Source organism: Micromys minutus, assembly GCF_963924665.1.
Source record: "Micromys minutus genome assembly, chromosome: 14".
NCBI classification, from domain to species: Eukaryota; Metazoa; Chordata; class Mammalia; order Rodentia; family Muridae; genus Micromys; species Micromys minutus.
Window position 1 is genome coordinate 43,111,816 of NC_137983.1, and position 19,143 is coordinate 43,130,958.

Sequence of the window (19,143 nt, forward strand, 5' to 3'; positions counted from 1 at the left end):
CTGTGATCCTGATCTTGAGCTTGGGAGATACAAGTTTTTGACCTGGATCTTGGCATGGTTCTTGAGGCATAATGGCTATGAATCCCAGGAGACTAAGGCAAGGAGATCTCTAAATTCAAGGTCATCTGGGACAAACCAAGTCCCAGATCTGGGTGTGGTGGTACACACCTTTAAACTGTGACACACCTTATGAGGGAGACCTACATAAGGACATTGGAAGGAAGAAAGGCTCTCTTTCTTCATCTGCTTGCCTTGTGGGACCAAGCAACTGTTAGATCTTTGGACTTCTACTCACAGCTGCTGCCGATCACTGTTGGGGAGTTGGACCACAGACTGTAAGTCACCAACAAATACCTTACTATATAGAAACTATCCATAAGTTCTGTGACTCTATAGAGTCTTGAGTAATACAAATGGGATATGAAAAAAAAATCATTATGTTTTCAGATTCCAAATTGCAACCTGAGAAGCATCTTGGGGGCTACACGTATAGTTCAGAGGCTGAGATCTGATCTCTGGTAATGCAAAATGAAAACTAAGGTCCAGGGCCTGAAGAGCTGTCTTGACAGAACATTTGTTGCTATTGCACAGGACCATGGCTTGGCTCCCAGAACCAAAGTTACCATCACCTGTAACTCCAGTTCCAGGGGATCTGCTGCCTCCTGAACTACACAGGCACCAGGCACACATGACACACATACATGTGTAGGCAAAACACTCATACACACAAAATAAACCTAAAAAATTAAAAATGCTATTGTGAAAAGACATCCGGCCCCCTCTCTCCAAAATGGGGGCTTTATGGTGTGGCCTAGAGTCACAGCAGGTACAATCCCTTGAGACAAAGGTGTAAATTTGATCCCCAGGACTCCTGCAAGCTGTCCTCTGACTTTCACATAGGTAGCAGCACATTACATCTCACACACACACACAAATAATTTTTAAAAGTTGAAGACCAATAATGGGGCTACATAGCAAGGCCATTGCAAAGCAAAACACACCGCACAAAAAAGGGGTGTTACATAAACGTGTGGATATTTGTATGTAGCTGTTGACTTGCTAAAACTATATGGAAAAAAAAAAAAGTTCACGTTCGGTTCCTTCTCAGTTTCTGAAAACAAAATCTCGAGCCTTACAGTCAAATTAGAAAACGGTAAAGCATCTTGTTTTCCAGTAGCACCTGCTAGTCGGGCGCTTCAAACAATCCACAAACTGCATCTCTAGCCCTGCCAGTCTCCAGAGTGGTGGCTTGTGTGAAAAGCCACCACCATCACGTTACATCAACTAGGATGGATAAATAAAATAGCTCACTTGCTGCCTCTTGCGGCACCCATATGCTGTCAGACTCACCTCAGGGATACCTTATTTACCTTGTTGACAACTTCTCAATCCCAACAGAGGGAGTGGGGACACGAGTGGGTGGGAGAGTATGAAAGACAGACAGACCCTTCAGTCACCGCAGTCCTGCCCACCGGTGTTGTCAGGTCTCAGTAGGGGTCAAGCCTCCGAGTCCCCTCAGAAAAGCGTCGAGCTCCGGAGGGTCCCGTCTTCTCAGCTCCTCCCTCAAAGCCTCCAGACCCGAGCCGGTCCGGCGCGTGGCCCCCACGTCGCCGGCGCGTGCCCGGCGCGTGCCCAGCGCCCGACGCCTGCCCGCAGGAGGAGCTACATCTCGCGCGAGTGCCCCGCACATCTCGCGACACCTCGGCGGGCGAACCGACTCCGCCAGGCGCTCTGCTCGCCGCTGCTGGAGCGCCGAGGAGCCCTCGGTGCGGGATTGGGGCGCGGCCGCAGGCTCCGCCCGCCCGGCTTGGGAGGTAGGCTGCAGCGGGGATGTGCCCCGGCTCCCTCTGCGAGGGCCGAGAGCGCGAGCGGTGGCGCCGACGAGCGAATCCAGGTCCGCGCGGGCGCCTGGGCCGGGGCGAGCCGGGTGGGGGGCTCCAGTGTGCACAGTAACCCCCGGGGCATCCGTAGGTGGCTCGGCTGCTCTCACCCGGGGCGGGAGAGACAAGATCCCCGAACTCAGAGCCCGGAGCTGGTGTCGGGAGCGGGTCTGGAGAGGAGGGCAGGCCGAGCGCTCCGGAGGATAACGGGGAGGCCCGGGGAGCGTTTGTTCCTGAGCTGTGGCCGTCGGACCGTTCCCGGTGCAGTGATGCCGCTCGTCCCTCTCCCATCCCGGGCTTTGGCTTCTGCTTCTGTGTCTGCAGCGCTCGTCCGCCGGGTGCTTTAGTGTTGGGTCGGTGGGAACTCAGCCATCCTTCGCCCAGGGGGCAATTGAGGTCACTTGTTACTTCTCTCCCGAAACTCGGGCTCTGCGTCTTCGTGGGTCGCTGGGCAGCTATGACTGCAGGCGAAGTTTCTGTCTGGGCGTTAAAGGTACCCCAGCCCGTATTGAAGCACACTTGGAGAGTGAGTCAACATGGTTTCTTAAGTGACTAGTTCAGTTTTCTGTATATTAAGATTCCAGTATTATAATAGAGCCCGGAGCCTTAAACCTACCTGTTGTTACTGTATGACACACTAAATGGCACAGGTGGAAGCAGAGAAAATTCTCGACCTTTGGTACTACGTTTAGGTTGAAAACTGTGGTAAGATATCCTGTTTCAATCAGTTTTGACCACGTGTTTCTTGACATTTCTGGGTTTGTTAAAGAACTTGTGGTATGATTAAACATTTTTAGTTTTCTAAGGAAAATTGGGGGCCCAATGCAGAATGGTGCAGCTGAACATTTTGTTTCCTTTCCCAAATAATTATATATATTTTAATTATGTAACTTTAAATTTTTGTTGCTTTCAAGAACGGCTTCTAAAAACGATTTTTGAGAGTGTGAATATTTACAGTGTTAATAGAGGCAAAATGATTCTCCTGAAAGTTTTTTTTTTTTTTCTGTCTTCTAGAACGAAATGTCATCTGGGGAGTCACCCCAGGAGCAGCTGTCTCAGTCAGATCTGTCCCCATCACCAAACTCCTGTAGTTCCTTCGAGCTGATAGACATGGATGTCAGCAGTTTGTATGAGCCTGTTTCTCCACATTGGTTTTATTGTAAGGTAATAGACTCCAAGGAGCTCTGGATTCCCTTCAACTCTGAGGATTCACAGCAGCTGGAAGATGCACATGTCTCTGGTAGGAAGAAACTGGTGACTCTTAACAGATTCTAATAAACCCACGACAATAGCCCCTTCTGTGATTGCTATTAAAGTTAAATTTTAGAATTACTTCATTTTCATCTTTGTAAAACTTAAATTTCTACATAGTTATCCAGTATAATTTTCTGTATTCTAGCTTGTGTTTTACTTTTTAGTCAGAAAGTTTGTGCATACAGTGAGGTATAACATTGCAGATAGAACTAACACATCACTTATGTTCTCATGTAACAAAGTGTTAGTGGTGGTAGGTATAGCATCATAATTGCCATTAATCTGCCTTCCATCCCTCACATAAAACTTCAGAAAATTCTATGTATCTCTATGAGCATATGAATGTATAAAAGGCATTATTGTCTTAGTAGAGGAAAAAAAACAGTTCAGGTAGTATTTAGGGTTTTTTTCCATTAAAATATAAATGGTTTGAAATACTAAAAATTGTTCTTGAAAAAGATGAAAGCTAGGAACCAGATCCTGATTACAATGTTGCCAAGTGGAACCTGTTTATGGTTCACTTGCTTGTTTGGACTGTAACTTACAATTGTATTTTGGGAGAGTTGTGACATAGTGTACTTCTTTTCTCTTTTGCAATTCTTGATAGGAAAAGATTGTAATGAGAGAGTTGTTCCCACTGATGGGGGCAGATATGATGTTCACTTAGGGGAGAGGATGCGGTATGCCGTGTACTGGGATGAACCGCCATCAGAAGTGAGACGGTGTACGTGGTTTTACAAGGGAGACAAAGACAACAAGTATGTCCCCTACTCGGAGAGCTTCAGCCAAGTTTTGGAGGTATTCCTCTGCTTCTGGTTTCCCTACGGCTTCTTCTGTCCTGTCGTTTAGTGTGGTCTTAACATGATCCCTCTAACAGATCATGTGAAACTTCCAGGAAGAGATCACCTGCTTTTATGGCAGACTTTAAGTAATTTCTCTCTGCAGGTTAGTTTCAGATTAAAATTGTAATTTTAGATTTCCAGTTTTATAGAAATTATATTGTGCCTTTTAAATTTAAATGTAGCTGGGTAGTGGTGGCACACACCTTTAATCCTAGCACTCAGGGAGCAGAGACAGGTGGAGCACTTGAGTTTGAGGCTAGCCTGGTCTACAGAGAGAGATGGAAGAGAACCAGGGAAAACAGTGAAACCTTGTCTCTAACAGATAAATAATTAATTAATCAATTAATTAAATGTTTCTCAATGATAATTCTTGTTAACATATAAAATATCAACCTTTTACGTAATTTTTGGAAGATTTAAATTTTTTTTTGTTTGTTTTTGAGACAGGGTTTTTCTTTGAAGTGCTGACTGTTCTAGAGCTTGCTATGTTTACCAGGATGGCCACAAACTTGAGAGATCTGCCTTCCTCTGCCTCCTGAATGCTGGTACTAAAGGCGTGTGCCATGATGCCTAGCAGTTTAATTTTTTTATTTTAATGAGGGAGTGTTTACTTGTATGAAAGTGTACTGTGTGTGCAGTGCCCAAGGAGGCCAGAAGAGGGCATTGAAACCTCTGGCTGGAACTGGAGCTGCCTTGTGGATACTAGGAATTGAACCCAGGCCCTCTACAAAAGCAGCAAGTGCTCTTAACCACCAAGCCATCTCTCTAGCCCCAATTTGTATTATTCTTACTCTGAAAAACATATTGGTTTTCTTGAACTTAAATTGTTATTGATATTGATGTTATTGAATAATGATAAAATCCAAAGTAGTATTTTTGTTTTTAATCTGTTTTTTATTTATTGTGTGTTTGTTTCTTTGGTATGTTTCATTTTTTTCTTGAGCCAGAGTCTCACATACCCCAGACTGGCCTCAGAGTTAACAGGTAGCTGAAGATGATTTCGGCTTCTGATATTCCTGCCTCTGACCCCTTGAAGGCTATGATCCCTCACTACACCTGGATTCATACTTTGCTGGGGATAGAATATGTGCCTTTCTACGTGCTAGGCAAGCACTTCACTTTTTTTTTTTTTTTTTTTTTTTTTGAGACAGGATTTTGCTGTGTATCTCAAGCTGGCCTGGAGCTCACTGTTTGGCCTAGGTTGTCCTGAAATTCAAAGTAATCCTCCTGTTTTAGCTTTCTAAGTGCTGGGGTTACTGGAAGAGGTCACCACTGTGGCTGCTGGTCATTGTAAAAGATGGTAATGAGTGAGGAATATAGTTCCATGGTGAAGTGCTTGTCTAATATGTGCAAGGCCCTGGGTTCATTCTCCAGCACTGTGCTACCAAGAATTTTTAAATTCAGGCTGGAGAGATGGCTCAGTGGGTAAGAGCACTGACTGCTCTTCCAGAGAGGTCCTGAGTTCAGTTCCCAGCAACCACATGGTTCACAACCATCTGTAATGAGATCTGATGCCTTCTTCTGGTGTGTCTGAAGTCAGCTACAGTGTACTCATACATAATAAATAAATAAATCTTTTTAAAAAAGGAATATTAAGATGAATTTGTTAAGCTAGAGAATGATTTTCTTATTGAAATTTATTAAAAAGCTTGGGTTTTAAAAAGTTATTAGGAAGTCTAATATAAAATATATTTTCTTTTAAGGATACGTACATGCTTGCGGTAACTCTGGATGAATGGAAAAAAAAACTAGAATCTCCAAACAGAGAAATTATTGTATTACACAATCCAAAGGTAACATGAAGTAAAGTGTGTCACTGATATTTAGATGAAAGGTCAATGTATTAGTAAGGGGAACCAATGGCTCGTTTGTTCTATGGATGCCACAGAGAATAACCTTTGGCCCAGTTTGTATTGCACTCACCACTATAAAAGTTATTAATGTTTATCGTTACTATTTACTCCATTCAGCTTCTGTGTAAGAATTTCTGTATGTGTATGATGAATATATGTATAGTGTGTGTGTGTGTGTGTGATTTGTGTACAGTGTATGTGTGAATGTGGACAGACATACAGTAGCTTGCTTGTTGAAATCAGAGGGCAGATTTGAATTGGAGTCCTGTTCTAGCCTGAAACAGTTCTTCACTGTCCTCTGGTGCGTATACCAGGCCATCTAGCTTTTAAGGCTTCTCCTGTCTACCTTCCAGAATCCTGTGCTCTGCCTCCCATCTTAGCATCAGAGTGCTGGGTGAAGATTAACGTGCTGTTGTGTCCACCATTACATGCGCTCAGGGGATTTTAGCTTGGGTTCTGCATTATGATAACGGTGTGGGCTTCACACACTGAGCTGTCTCCCCGACCCTAAGAATTTTTCTTAGGGAAAATGATCTATACATCATGTAGGCATGTCTTTTATGTATAGGATTTATTTTTTAAGAGTGTTTCACTTTGGCCTTGGCTGGCTTTGAATCACTATGTAGATCATACTAGCTGTACAGACCAAGCTGACTCAAACTCACAGAAGTTCTTACCTCTGCCTCCTATGTGCAGGGATTAAAACCACCACACCTGGCACATCTGATCTGTTAATTTAATAGATTCTCAGGCTTCTTACTGTAGGCTATAGGACTTGGATGTCAAAGCTCCAGTTGAGGTTTGAATATATGAAAAAATGTGTGTCTGTCATTCAAAATGTATTAAATCACAAGTTAATGTAGACTATATTGCTCTGATCTTTTCTGTTTAAGCTCATGGTACATTACCAGCCAATTGCAGGGTCTGATGAATGGGGTTCAACATCCACTGAACAAGGTCGGCCAAGATCAGTAAAAAGAGGTGTTGAGAGCATCCCTGTTGATATTCACTGCGGTAATGTTAATCCTTTATTTTTCCTTATGTTCTGATGTTGGTTTATTCTTTAAATTGTGGCTTTTTTCTTTGGATTTTTATTACTTTGGAGGATTAAAAAGGTTCTTTAATTATGCAGGATCATTCTAAATTAAGACTAATATCACTTCATCTAAGTTTTGCTTTTGTTTTTGTTCTTGGTTTTTGACAAAGGGTCTTATGTAGGTTAGGACTGGTCTTAAACTCATTTTATAGTTAAGGATAACCCAATGTTTTGATACTCCTGTAACCATCCCCCTTGTGCTGAGAGTAGAGGTGCGCCCTACTTGGACTATTCTATGTGATACTGAGACATGGTATCCTGGACCTAAGGCTTCCCTGGACATGATAGTGTGTATCATTAATCACAGGTTCAGCAGAGGACAGTGGATCTCTGTGAGTTTCAGACCAGCCTGGTCTACATAGTGGGCTCCAGGCCAGCCTTTGCAGCATAGTGAGACTTTGTCTCAAAATAAGCAAAAAACATAGGGCTTTGTGTATAGTAGGGAAGCATTCTACCAGTTGAACTACATGGGTAATGAGTGTGTGCACTCAGGGAGTGCATGTGAATGTCACCAAAAATTTTAAAAATTAGAAAGTAAAATTGATGTTTTATTAAGTAGTTAAATATATGGCTGTTTTATACCTTTTATCTATTTTTATTTTAATTTGTTATGATCTGTTTCTAATTTTTCTTTTTAATTCTATTTCTAGGAGAACCTTTACAAATAGATCACTTAGTGTTTGTAGTCCATGGGATTGGACCAGCTTGTGATCTCCGTTTTCGAAGCATTGTTCAATGTGGTAGGTCTGCAAAGCTCGTAAGATAGCTCATTTGAGGAGAATTATCTCCTGTGAGTAGGATCAAACATTGTCTTTGGCCTGTTGTCTTAAGTACATAAGAAGATTTGTAGAGCTAAGGCTGGTGAAAAGGGAGTGAAGGTCCCTTAGACCTGAGGGTTAGTAATTTCCAGAGAGTTAATACTCTTAACTAGTATTATTTGCTGTGAGTGTATAAGCTGGTAATCCTGGTGAAACTCTCCTGTGACTTAACCAGCCTTTTTATAACCCAATTTAGAGAGAACCATGAGGACGGACTTTTATTAATAGTGACTTATCAGTGTTGTAGTTCATGCTCGCCCTCAGCTTCAATGTCACTTAATTTTGAAAGGTAGAATCTTCAAAGTTTGATAGAATTCAAAGATTGAAAATTCCCTTCTACTTGGTAATGGTTTTGAATAGGTTAGGTTAAGGTTAATGCGATAAGAATGTTGAACTGTGTACTTTTCAGAAATATAAAGTATTAGGGACTGGGAGAATGCTCAGCAGTTAAACAGTCAATGGCTGCTCTTCCAGAAGATCAAGGCTTGATTTCAGCACCTGCAGAGTGGCTCCAAACTCTTGGAAGGCCAGTTCCAGAGGATCTGATGCCCTCTTCTGACCTCTGCAGGCAATGCATGCATATGAGTAATATAAAAATAACCTTTTTTTTTTGTTTTGTTGAGAAAGGGTTTGGTTCTTCCTCTGGCTGTCCTGGAACTCTCTGTAGACTAAACTGGCCTTGAACTCACAGAGATCTGATGGCCTCTGCCTCCCAAGTGTTAGGATTGAAGGCATGGCATCACTACACCTGTCTAAAAATAAATTTTTAAAAAGTAAATATAAATTATTGGCTAATTGATGCTTTTAAAAACCAGGAAGTTTTGACTTTTGAGTGGTTGTCTTCCCAGTTTACTAGCCTATTTCCATTCCAGGAATGTGTGTGTGTGTCTGTCTGCCTGTCTGTCTTTTTAGACAGGCTCTCACTATGCAACACAGGCTGGCCGGGCATACATTATGAGGATGATCAGCTGGCCTCAGTTCAGAGTTCTGCCTGCTTCTGCCTCCTGAGTACTGGCACTGAAGGTGTGATCTGCCACTCCCTGCTGCCTTTGTCTTTCTTGAACTGTTTCTTTAAAAAATTTTTTTAAGGTTAGTGTCTTTTTTTTTTTTTTAGAGCTGTAGTCATTCTTTTTTATTATTATTATTTACTTGTTTTATTTATGAGTACACTGCAGCTGTCTTCAGACACACCAGAAGAGGGCAGCAGATCCCATTACAGATGGTTGTGAGCCACCATGTGGTTGCTGGGAATTGAACTCAGGACCTCTGGAAGAGCAGTCAGTGCTCTTAAGTGCTGAGCCATCTCTCCAGCTCTTAAAAATAATTTTTAACTGTTAAAGAATTACATTTTTGTGTCTGTGTTTGGGCACATATTTGGCAAAGCACACATTTAAGGTCAGAGGACAACTTGAAGTCAGTTCTTTCTCTACTACATGGGTCCATGGTCTTCAGACCATTCTGATAGAACAACTAGCTAGCTGATCTGTTTCTATCAAACTCACATGGAAAAATCAAACAGAAAAGCAATGACAACCATGGGTAAGAACATGACTACAAGACTCTTAACATGGAGTCGTGTGATTTTAAAAAGTAAAATCATTCTACTATGCGGTGTTTTCTATGATAAACCCAAGCTTTATATTAAATAAACTTCTCCTAATTAAATGTCTTAGTTTTTCCTAAGCTAATTACTTTGTCTCCAGTCAGTGTGTATTCTAAGGGTGCAGAGCAGGTGCTGCTCATGTTTTGTTGAATCTAGAGTCTGTACTAATTGCTTTGCTAATGCATCCATTAATTTTCTTTTCTAGTCAATGATTTTCGAAGTGTTTCCTTGAACCTGCTACAGACACATTTTAAGAAAGCCCAAGAAAATGAGCAGATTGGAAGGGTAGAGTTCCTCCCTGTCAACTGGCACAGCCCTTTGCATTCTACTGGCGTGGATATGTGAGTCATCCCTTTATCCTTCATGTTAACTAGGATTGGAGAGTTTGGATTGTCACCATGCTTAAGTACACTTTTAATAGCTGATTACATATTAAAATAAAAATTAAAGATGGACATTTTATTTAAAACCTGTCAGAAATTTACAGTTGGGGTCAGTGACAAAGCATTCATATTTAAAATGAAGGTCTGTAACTACTCAAGGCCGTCTGTGACTGCAGGCCTTTCCACCTGGCCTCTTTGTTCCTGACTGTCTTAGGACACAAAGAAACCCAAAACAAAAAGAATTAAACTTTTCATAAAAGTAGTACCTTTCTGATACTCAACTTAGTAGTCTCTTCCTCCTTTTCTCCCATGTCCTCTCCTCCAGCAGAGTCCACACCAACCTTCTCATTGTCTTCCATAAGACGGCCATGTCCTCAAAGGGCCTCAAAGCCTCCCTGTTATGTGTTGTTGGGCACAGATGCTAGGCAAGCCTCTGCTGTGTCCTCATCTGTCACACATTTAACAAGCCTTTTGTTGAGTTTTGGAGGTGTTAATTTAGATAGATGTCCCATGTCTGGTTAAACACCCCAAATCACTTGTTTTCAGCATTATCCAGTTATCAACCTCTAACCACAGCACCTGTCACCGAGGTTGAAGTCAGCGCTAATCTGTGGGTGAAACAAATATTTAATTTTTTTTTTTTTTTGAGACAGGGTCTCACTATGTAGCCTGGCTGGCTTAAACTTGAGACAGATATAGATGTATAGGCTGGCATGGAACTCACAGAGATTTGTCTGTTTCTTTCTCCTGAGTGTTAGGATTAAAGGTGTGTGTGCCAACATGCCAGACCTTATAATGTTCTTAATGTTTAACTTTAAAAACCAATGTTGACTGGTTGTTGATTGGGGTTTTAGAAGCTAGTTACAATTTACTAAAACAAGTACATGCAAATAACATTAGTTTTAAACTAAAATGCTTCCATCTTACTGTTATTACTGTTCTGAGTAGACTGCCTCAACCAGTGACCCAATGTGGGAGCTGTAGTTCACGACCTGTAATTCCAATTCTGGGGTCTTCACCATGCTCTTCTGGCCATGCTGTTGCACGTCTTTAACCTGAGCGCTCGGAAAACAGAGACAGACAATCTGTGAGTTTGGGGCCAGTCTGGTCTGCACAGCAAGTTCCAGGATGGCTGTGACTATACAGACATTGTCTCAAAAAAAAAAAAAAAAATTGGAAAAAGAAGAAAGTAATGGTTTAAATTAACATTCAGATCTCTAAATCTCAGGCAGCAGGGAAGCCTGGTTCAGCCACCCTTCGCAGATTCTGCTCCCTGGAGGAAGAGTGTTATAGTGTGTGTTCTTCCCCAGTGCTCTTCTCCATCCTGCCTGAGAAAAACTGGATGTCGGGGACGAGGAAGGGAGCTAGCTAAAGTATAACCTTTTCGGTGGCATTAGAAGGAGGAAGGACCTACTCCACCTTCTCCACACCCCGGCAGCCCCCACTCAGTGTTCGAGCCTCTGTGCTCTTTGGACACCAGTTGATGACAGTCTGGGAACTTCAGGCATATGGCAGTTCTCATGGGGAAAATTTCTAATTTTCAATGTCCAACACAGATGTACGCATATATTTAAAACTGAAATCTAAGCTCTGCACCTGTAATTCCGTAGTGGAGAGACTGAGCCAAGAGAATTACAAGGTCAAGGCTAGCCTGGGTTACAAAATGATAGCCTGTCAATTTTTTTCTAAACTGAGATTCAAACAAAGTTTGTGCTCTGAAGTTACATGGTATGTCTCCTTTTCCTTTTTTTTTTAAATTTCTTTTTGTTTGTTTGTTTTGTTTTTGTCAGTTTTTCTGAATGTAGCCCTGGTTGTTCTGGAACTCACTCTGTAGACTAGGCTGACCTAGAAGTCATAGAGAAATAGAAGACCTGCATGACATGGCATGCCTCTGTCTTAACTGTCTTTTTTAAAGATTTATTTATTTATTTTATATATGTGAGTACACTGTACTTGTCTTCAGACACACCAGAAAAGGCCATCAGATCTCATTACAGATGGTTGTGAGCCACCAGTATGGTTGCTAGGAATTGAACTCAGGATCTCTAGAAGAGTAGTAAGTGCTCTTAACTGCTGAGCCATCTCTCCAGGCCCCTATCTTAACTTTCTAATATTTTTGTTTTGTTTTGATTTTACAATTTCTGTATTGAAGAAACTAAGTTGTCTTTATTTGATCACTTTGCTTCACAAAACATGTCTTTCAAACTTCTGTCTTTTGTCCACCTTAATAAGTATCTCTTCTATTATTGCATATTTAATTTTAAGCTTTAAGAATTAGCTAAGAAATAACTTAAAAGTAGCAACTACATTTATTTCCTGCTCAAAATACCTTTTTTTTTCTCCCTCAGAGATCTGCAGCGAATAACCCTACCCAGCATCAATCGCCTTCGACACTTCACTAATGATACAATTCTGGATGTCTTCTTCTACAATAGCCCCACCTACTGTCAGACAATTGTGGACACAGTAGCTTCTGAAATGAACCGAATATATACACTTTTTCTGCAGAGGAATCCTGATTTCAAAGGGGGTGTATCCATTGCTGGTCATAGTTTAGGTAACAAATGAACTCTCTAGCCAGAGAGGACTACCACATTTTGAAATACACTGTCTTTAATAAGTGTATTTCACAGAATCAGAGAACTACAAGTAATCTGTGATGAGTTGGAAGGGGTTGGAAGGGTGGTGGAAAATTGGAAAGATTCTCTGTGTTGATTTTCTTATGTTTGTAATTGACTTATAACTTTTTGTATAAAGGACAGCCAGTGTCTTAGAAATTGTCCCATCTTCTATTTTACTTATAGGTTCGCTTATATTGTTTGATATCCTAACAAATCAGAAAGATTCTTTTGGGGATATGAACAGTGAAAAGGTAATTTGGAAATTTATTAGGTTCTATTGTAGTATTCTGTACTAAAGATTTTTGCATTTCCAGCCTTTTATGTTTAGCTGTTTAGTCTTATACCATGGTGTTAAATGTACATTTATTTTAAGAGCCTGGTAATTATGTCTTTTACCTGATAGAAGGTAGTGTTCTGGGTCTACAAATGCATGACGTGTTGCAAAATTAGTATAGGTGTAAATGTGCACTGCCGGTGCGTGAGTGGACTGCTCTCCTGCTCATTGCAGGGTGTGTGGATTTGTAGAGTGTAGACTTGGGTGTATCGTAGATGGTATGTGTGGAGGCCAAGGGGAGACAGGATGATGAGACCTTTCTTCATAAAGTCCATGGACATTTTACCACTAATAGGATTGATTCAGTATTTGATAGACACCGTTTTCTAATTTATTTTTGTAGCTATCCTGTTTACCTTTGGGTTCTGAGATCTTCCAGGATTTGGGTTCTGTCTTAGACTATTTTATACCCTTTTGTTTTTTAGATTTATTTTTTATATATATGACTGTTTTGTTTTGTTTTGTTTTATAATCTATATATGAGTTTTGCCCGAGTGTTTGTATGTGTATCAGAAGGTACAAGAGCCCCTGGAACTGATGGTTGTGACCCAACATGTGGGTGCTGGGAACTGAACTCCAGTCCTGGATGAACAAGTTCTCTAACCACTGGGCCGTCTCTCTGGCCCCGGTATAGCTGTTTTGCCTGCATGTGTATATATTCATTGTACATGTACCTGATGCCTGTGAAAGTCAAAGGAGGGCATCAGATCCCATGGAACTGAAGTTACAGATAGGTGTAAGTAACCATCTGTGTGCTAGTTACCATCCAGACCCTCTACACGAGAGCAAGTTGTTACCTGCTGAGCTACCCCTCCAGTCTCCTCATCCCTGATTAAAAATTTTATGTGTATCAGTGTTTTGCCTTAATGTATGTCTGTGCTCCGTCCTTGTACTGGTGTCCTCAGAAGCCAGAAAGGACATTGGATTACTGGCACTGGAGTTACAGACAGTAGTGAACTGTCATGTGGTAGCTAGGAAGTGAACCCAGGTCCTCTGGAAGAGCATCCAGCACTCCTAACCACTCAGCCATCTCTTCAGTCCTGACTATTTTATCTCAAATTATGTTTTCTTCAAAAGCACTCAGTAAGGGCTTTTTAATGATAATGCAGAATATTTTGATATTAATTAAAAATATTTTTTGCTAGATGTAGTGGCACATGCCTTTAATCCAAGGTCCTGGAGGCAAAAGCAGGTGGATCTCTGTTTGAGGCCAACTTTGTCTATTTGTATAGCTAGTTCTAGATAGCTAGGTCTAGATAATGTATGAAACTGTTTCCAAAAGAAAAACAAAAAACCAAATTTACAAAAATATCTGAGGTTGCAAAAAGTGGGAGGTCAACAGTTTTTTTTGTGTGTAAGTTAAAATTTATTTAAAACTGGGTGTAGTGGTATATACCTGTAATCCCAGCACTTGGGAGGTTGAGGCAGAAGGACCCAAAATTAAAGGGTATCAGTACTTACATAGTAAGTTTGAGGCAAGCCTGGGCTACATTAGACCTTACCTCAAAAACTAAGCAAAAGTTAGTTAAGGTTCCTTATAGTAAATATCTTACGTGGCATACCTCAATTATAAAATAGTATTAATAAAAATCAACAGATTTTCTGAATAATGATGTGTGACACAATGTTTAGGGTTCACTGAGTGCTGCGGATCAAGATGTCTCCACATTAGAAGAAGAGCTGAAGAAGCTTCAACTCTCTGAGTTTGTCTCTGTCTTTGAGAAAGAGAAAGTTGACAAAGAAGCTCTGGTAAGAATAGGCTTATATGTTACCCAGGCACGTCTCAGTCCCCGTGTGTTTATCAAGAACATGCCTTACGAAGCTTTCTGTTTACAAATGTCTCACCACCAATGATGGCCTTCAGCATTGCTTACCTGCTTTCCATCAAATAAAGGGGTCTTTGCTGTGTAGGAGCTCAAGGTTCCCAGGGGCCGTATTGATGCACACGTCAGAGTGTGATTTAAAGCAAGCTGACCTAAAATAAAGCAGCTGTGTCAGGAGAGGCTCTGGTGTGAACAGGACTGGTGTATTTTCTCTCACGCTGGCTGTGCTTTGTCTGATTTGATACATTGGTTCACTTTGCAGGTATTTAATACGTGCCCCCTGTGGTCAGGCATATGCAGCGGTGCTAGTAAGGCAGAGCTGGTTACTGTGTTAATCACACAGTTATGTTAAGAACTGATGACACTGTACTTTAAGAATGCAAAGGGAAGGACATCCTTCACCACTAAAGTGAGTGGTACTTATGCTGAGATTTTGATACTAACGTGTTATGTCATCCTTCTGTGTTGGCCAATGTCCATCAGGAGGAGTCTAAGTGACCATCACTAGATACCAGCTTTCCTAGTTGTTCTCTTCCACACGGTATCCTATGACTCTCATATTGACATTGTAGTTTTTGCTTATACTTCTTGGATTATTTTATAATCAAAACAAGACTTTCTTTATCTAAGTCACTTGTGTATTATACCTTAAGGATGTCAGATCAGTATAGAAACAAGAACAAGAGTGACTCCTTTCAGAGTCTAGAACATTTAATTGATTTTATTTTGCCTAGAAATTAAAAAACAGGCATGGAGAAATGGCCCAGTGGTTAAGAGCACTGACTGCTTCCAGAGGTCCTGAGTTCGAATCCCAGCAACCACATGGTGGCTCACAACCATCTATAATGGGATCTGGTGACCTCTTCTGGTGTGTCTAAAGACAATGACAGTGTACATATATATAATAAATAAATAAATCTTAAAAAATTAATTAAAAAACAAACCAAAACAAACCTGTTGTGTTCTTTATGCCTAGGCTTTATGTACAGACAGAGATCTTCAGGAAATGGGGATTCCTTTAGGACCCAGAAAGAAGATACTGAACCATTTCAGTGCAGGAAAGAATTCAATGGTATGTGTCTAAAATGGCTTAGTGGGGTAAGACAGTTCTTTGACACTAATAGTATCCCTAGGCTTTATGAGATATATACCCTGCTAACCAAGTGATGCTTTTGTTTGAGTTCTATACTAGGGATGAAATCTAGGACCTCGCCACACTAGGCAAACACTCAAAAACTGGACAATATCCCTATTGATTTTTTTTTTTTTTTTTTACTTTTTATTTTGAAACGGTCTCATGAAGTTGCCCTGGCTAGTTTTGAATTCATTCTATAGGCCAGGGAGACTCAAGCCTCCCAAGTAACTGGGTCTGTGGACCTGCAGCACCAAGCCCAGGTCTGGTTTGTGTCTGTTTTGTGAATTGATGAGGTGAGGCCTCCCTGTGTTACTCAAGCTAGCATCAGACTCTTGGCATTTTTATTTCCTGAGACAGGGTCTCACTATGCAGCTCTGACTGTCCTGGAACTCACTAGGTAGGCCAGGCTGGTCTTGAACACACAGAGATCCTCTAGCCTTTGTTTCCCATGTGCTGGGATCAAAGATATGTGCACCATTATACCTGGCTTAGTTTTCATCATTATACGTGACTGTTGCTTTAGAAGTTAAACACATTTTCTTTATCTGCATCTTTAGACGTGCTATTGGTTTCATGTCTCTTCCTAGAGCTCCTACCGTTAAGATTTATCTTTATAACAGTGTTGTTAGTATGATTCATATCACGTCATCTGATTAACCTTTCAAAATACAAATTCAGTTGTTTTTAGGCTTTCATATTTTTAAAGTCATTCCTACTAATTCTAGCCTCTCTCCATCACCTCCAGAGGAAACCCCATACCAATTGTAGTCACCCTCCATTGCACACCACTGCAGCCTTTGCCAGCCACTGCCAGTCTCTGTTTGCTTCTGTTTTTAGTAATAGTGCATTTTCATATAAGTAAAACCATGCACATATAGCCTTTTATGACCATTTAGCAAAATGCTGCATCCTAAGATCCACATGCCCTCTGTGTGTGGGTGTATGTGTGGGGGTTGGATATGTAGATATAAGGACAGGGGATGATCCTTGTCCTTAGCCTCTGAGTGCTGGCATCATAGGCACTACATGTAGTTTCAGGCCTTAGTGATTAACTACTTTTCAACTTTTTAGTGGAAAACTCCTTTTTTTTTTTTTTAAGACACAGTCATGTAGGCATTCATGCATTCATGCATTCATTCATTCATTTTGAGATAGGCCTTACTGTGTAGCCCTGGCTAGCATGAAGGTTACAGAGATCTGCCAGCCTCTGCCTCTAGAGTGCTGGCCTTAAAAGTGCATGCCACCACCTCTGGTTAGTCCCAAGTCTTGATCCAGTATTTGTACTCCATGTAACACCCAGAGATACGTCAGATTTGCCTTCATTACAAGTGCACACACTTATTAGAATTTAGCAACAATGCTTTACTCTTGTCTATCATATGGTTGCCTGAAATTTTAGCTGCTTCCAAAATGGGTATGCTCCCATAATCTATTTTTATTTATATATTTTTTGATATACATGGTCTTACTTGTGTAGTTGTAGCTGGCCTAGAACTCACATGTAGATCAGTCTGGCTTTAAACTCATCAAGATAGGTCTGCCTCTAACTCCTCCCAAGTGCTGGGATTAAAGCTGTGTTCCACTATGCTCAGGATTTACTTTTTTTTTTTAAGATGTATTCTTTTGTTTCTATATATTTGACTGAGTTCATGTCTGTGTATTCAGTGTGCATGCCTGGTACCCGTGGAGGTCAGAAGAGAACATTAGATTTTTTGGGTCTGCAGTTTACAGCTAGTTTGAGCTGCCACGTGAGTGCTGGGATCAAATCCCACGTCCTCTAGACGAGCAGCCTTACCCACTGGGCGTCTCTCCAGCTCCACTTCTACAATTGTTCAGTACATTTATCTTGCTATATCGAATTATTGGTTGCCAGCTTAAAGCTTTTCCTTTTACCCTAGCAGCTATTTCTAGTGAATATTATTTCCATGAAACAATTTTTGCTTTTATTCTTTTTAGGGTATTAATAGACCAGCCATGTCAGCTTCTGAGGTAAACATCCCCAAGGAAAGTGGTGACTATCTGGATGTTGGCATTGGGCAGGTAAAAATACTCTTTTTCATTTTGCTGTTTTTTACTACTAGTAGTCATTGGTAGGAACAGATAAGACTCATCATTAATGAGAACTGTCTTTTTTTTTTTTTTTGTCTTCTTTCAGGTGTCTGTAAAATACCCACAGCTCAACTACAAACCAGAAATATTCTTCGCCTTTGGATCTCCTATTGGAATGTTTCTCACTGTCCGAGGACTAAGAAGAATTGATCCTAATTATAAGTTTCCTACATGCAAAGGTTTCTTCAATATTTACCATCCTGTAAGCATTGGATAGGTGTATTTTGTATTATGTTTTTACATAAATACTGGGATTTCTTAGCAAACAGCATATAATTTTGTGTTACATTTATTTTCTTTTTCTATATTATTCTTCAAAAATTAGACAGTAGTATTGATTAGGAAGAAAAAAAATAGGACCCAGTGCTGATGCATGCCTTTAATCCCTGCACTTGGGAGGTAGGGAATATGGATCTCTGGGTTCCAGGCCAGCCTCATCTCCAGAACTGGTTCCTGGACAGCTGGAGTGAGGAAGGAGTTAGTTAGGAGAACTGTGTATTCACGAGTATGAGCCCAAGGACAGCCATTTATCAGTATCAGGTGTTTTCTGTTTTTTGGGTTTCTTTTTTTTTTTTTGTCTTGTCTGTTTTGTTTTTGAGACAGGATCTCCCACTGATCTGCCTGCATCTTGTCAAGTAGGCTAAACTGTCTAGCCAGTGAGCCTCAGGGGTCTGCCTGTCTCAGCCTTGCCTTCCCATTGCTGGGATTTACAGGTGTTTTGTTTCTTTCTTTCTTTCTTTTTTTTTTTTTTTTGTAATATTGGGCCTAGGGATTAGACTTTGGTCCTCTTGCAGGTCAAGTGCTATATTGACTAAGCCATCTCCTAGTCCAAAACTGTACTTTTTTTACAAAATATACATAATTATTTTTACCTAAGATACCATAATCTTCACACTGTCTTTATTGGGGATAAATAGCTGTTATTTTACTATGCAGTTTGATCCTGTGGCATATAGGATTGAACCAATGGTGGTCCCAGGAGTAGAGTTCGAGCCGATGCTGATCCCACATCATAAAGGCAGGAAGCGGATGCACTTAGGTGAGTTTGTTATAGAACTTGATGATTTTGAGTGTTCTGATGAGTATAAACCAAATGGACCATATTTTCTTCTCTGCTTTATTTAAACTTGATATGATATAACGTTCTTTATTCACTTACATTTCAGAACTGAGAGAGGGCTTGACCAGAATGAGTATGGACCTGAAGAACAACCTGCTGGGTTCACTGAGGATGGCCTGGAAGTCTTTCACCAGAGCGCCATACCCCGCCTTACAGACTTCAGAAACGGCAGAAGAAACTGAGGCAGAACCCGAATCAAATTCAGAAAAGTCCAGCGGTGAGTAATAGGACATAGGACCTACCTGAGGAGGGATGCCATGCTGTGGAGTTCT

General features: G+C 40.9%; 1 protein-coding gene across 4 annotated transcripts in view; it reads left to right on the forward strand.

Moving 5' to 3' along the window:
* The first annotated feature begins 1,733 nt into the window (after positions 1-1,733).
* The window catches only part of DDHD2 (DDHD domain containing 2), a 29,305-nt gene continuing 11,895 nt past the window's right edge, over positions 1,734-19,143 (forward strand). For 3 of the 4 annotated variants that reach the window (XM_080929007.1, XM_080929004.1, XM_080929005.1), the window contains exons 1-15: positions 1,763-1,894; positions 2,895-3,120; positions 3,742-3,932; positions 5,680-5,769; positions 6,723-6,843; positions 7,576-7,665; positions 9,552-9,687; positions 12,078-12,286; positions 12,534-12,601; positions 14,317-14,433; positions 15,484-15,579; positions 17,599-17,682; positions 17,798-17,953; positions 18,688-18,790; positions 18,918-19,088. In XM_080929007.1, coding sequence (XP_080785133.1) covers positions 2,901-3,120; positions 3,742-3,932; positions 5,680-5,769; positions 6,723-6,843; positions 7,576-7,665; positions 9,552-9,687; positions 12,078-12,286; positions 12,534-12,601; positions 14,317-14,433; positions 15,484-15,579; positions 17,599-17,682; positions 17,798-17,953; positions 18,688-18,790; positions 18,918-19,088 — 1,852 coding nt within the window. In that variant the 5' untranslated portion in view covers positions 1,763-1,894; positions 2,895-2,900. Of the gene's footprint in view, positions 1,895-2,894; positions 3,121-3,741; positions 3,933-5,679; positions 5,770-6,722; positions 6,844-7,575; positions 7,666-9,551; positions 9,688-12,077; positions 12,287-12,533; positions 12,602-14,316; positions 14,434-15,483; positions 15,580-17,598; positions 17,683-17,797; positions 17,954-18,687; positions 18,791-18,917; positions 19,089-19,143 lie in introns of all 4 variants that reach the window. The other variant, XM_080929006.1, reaches the window with a different exon arrangement.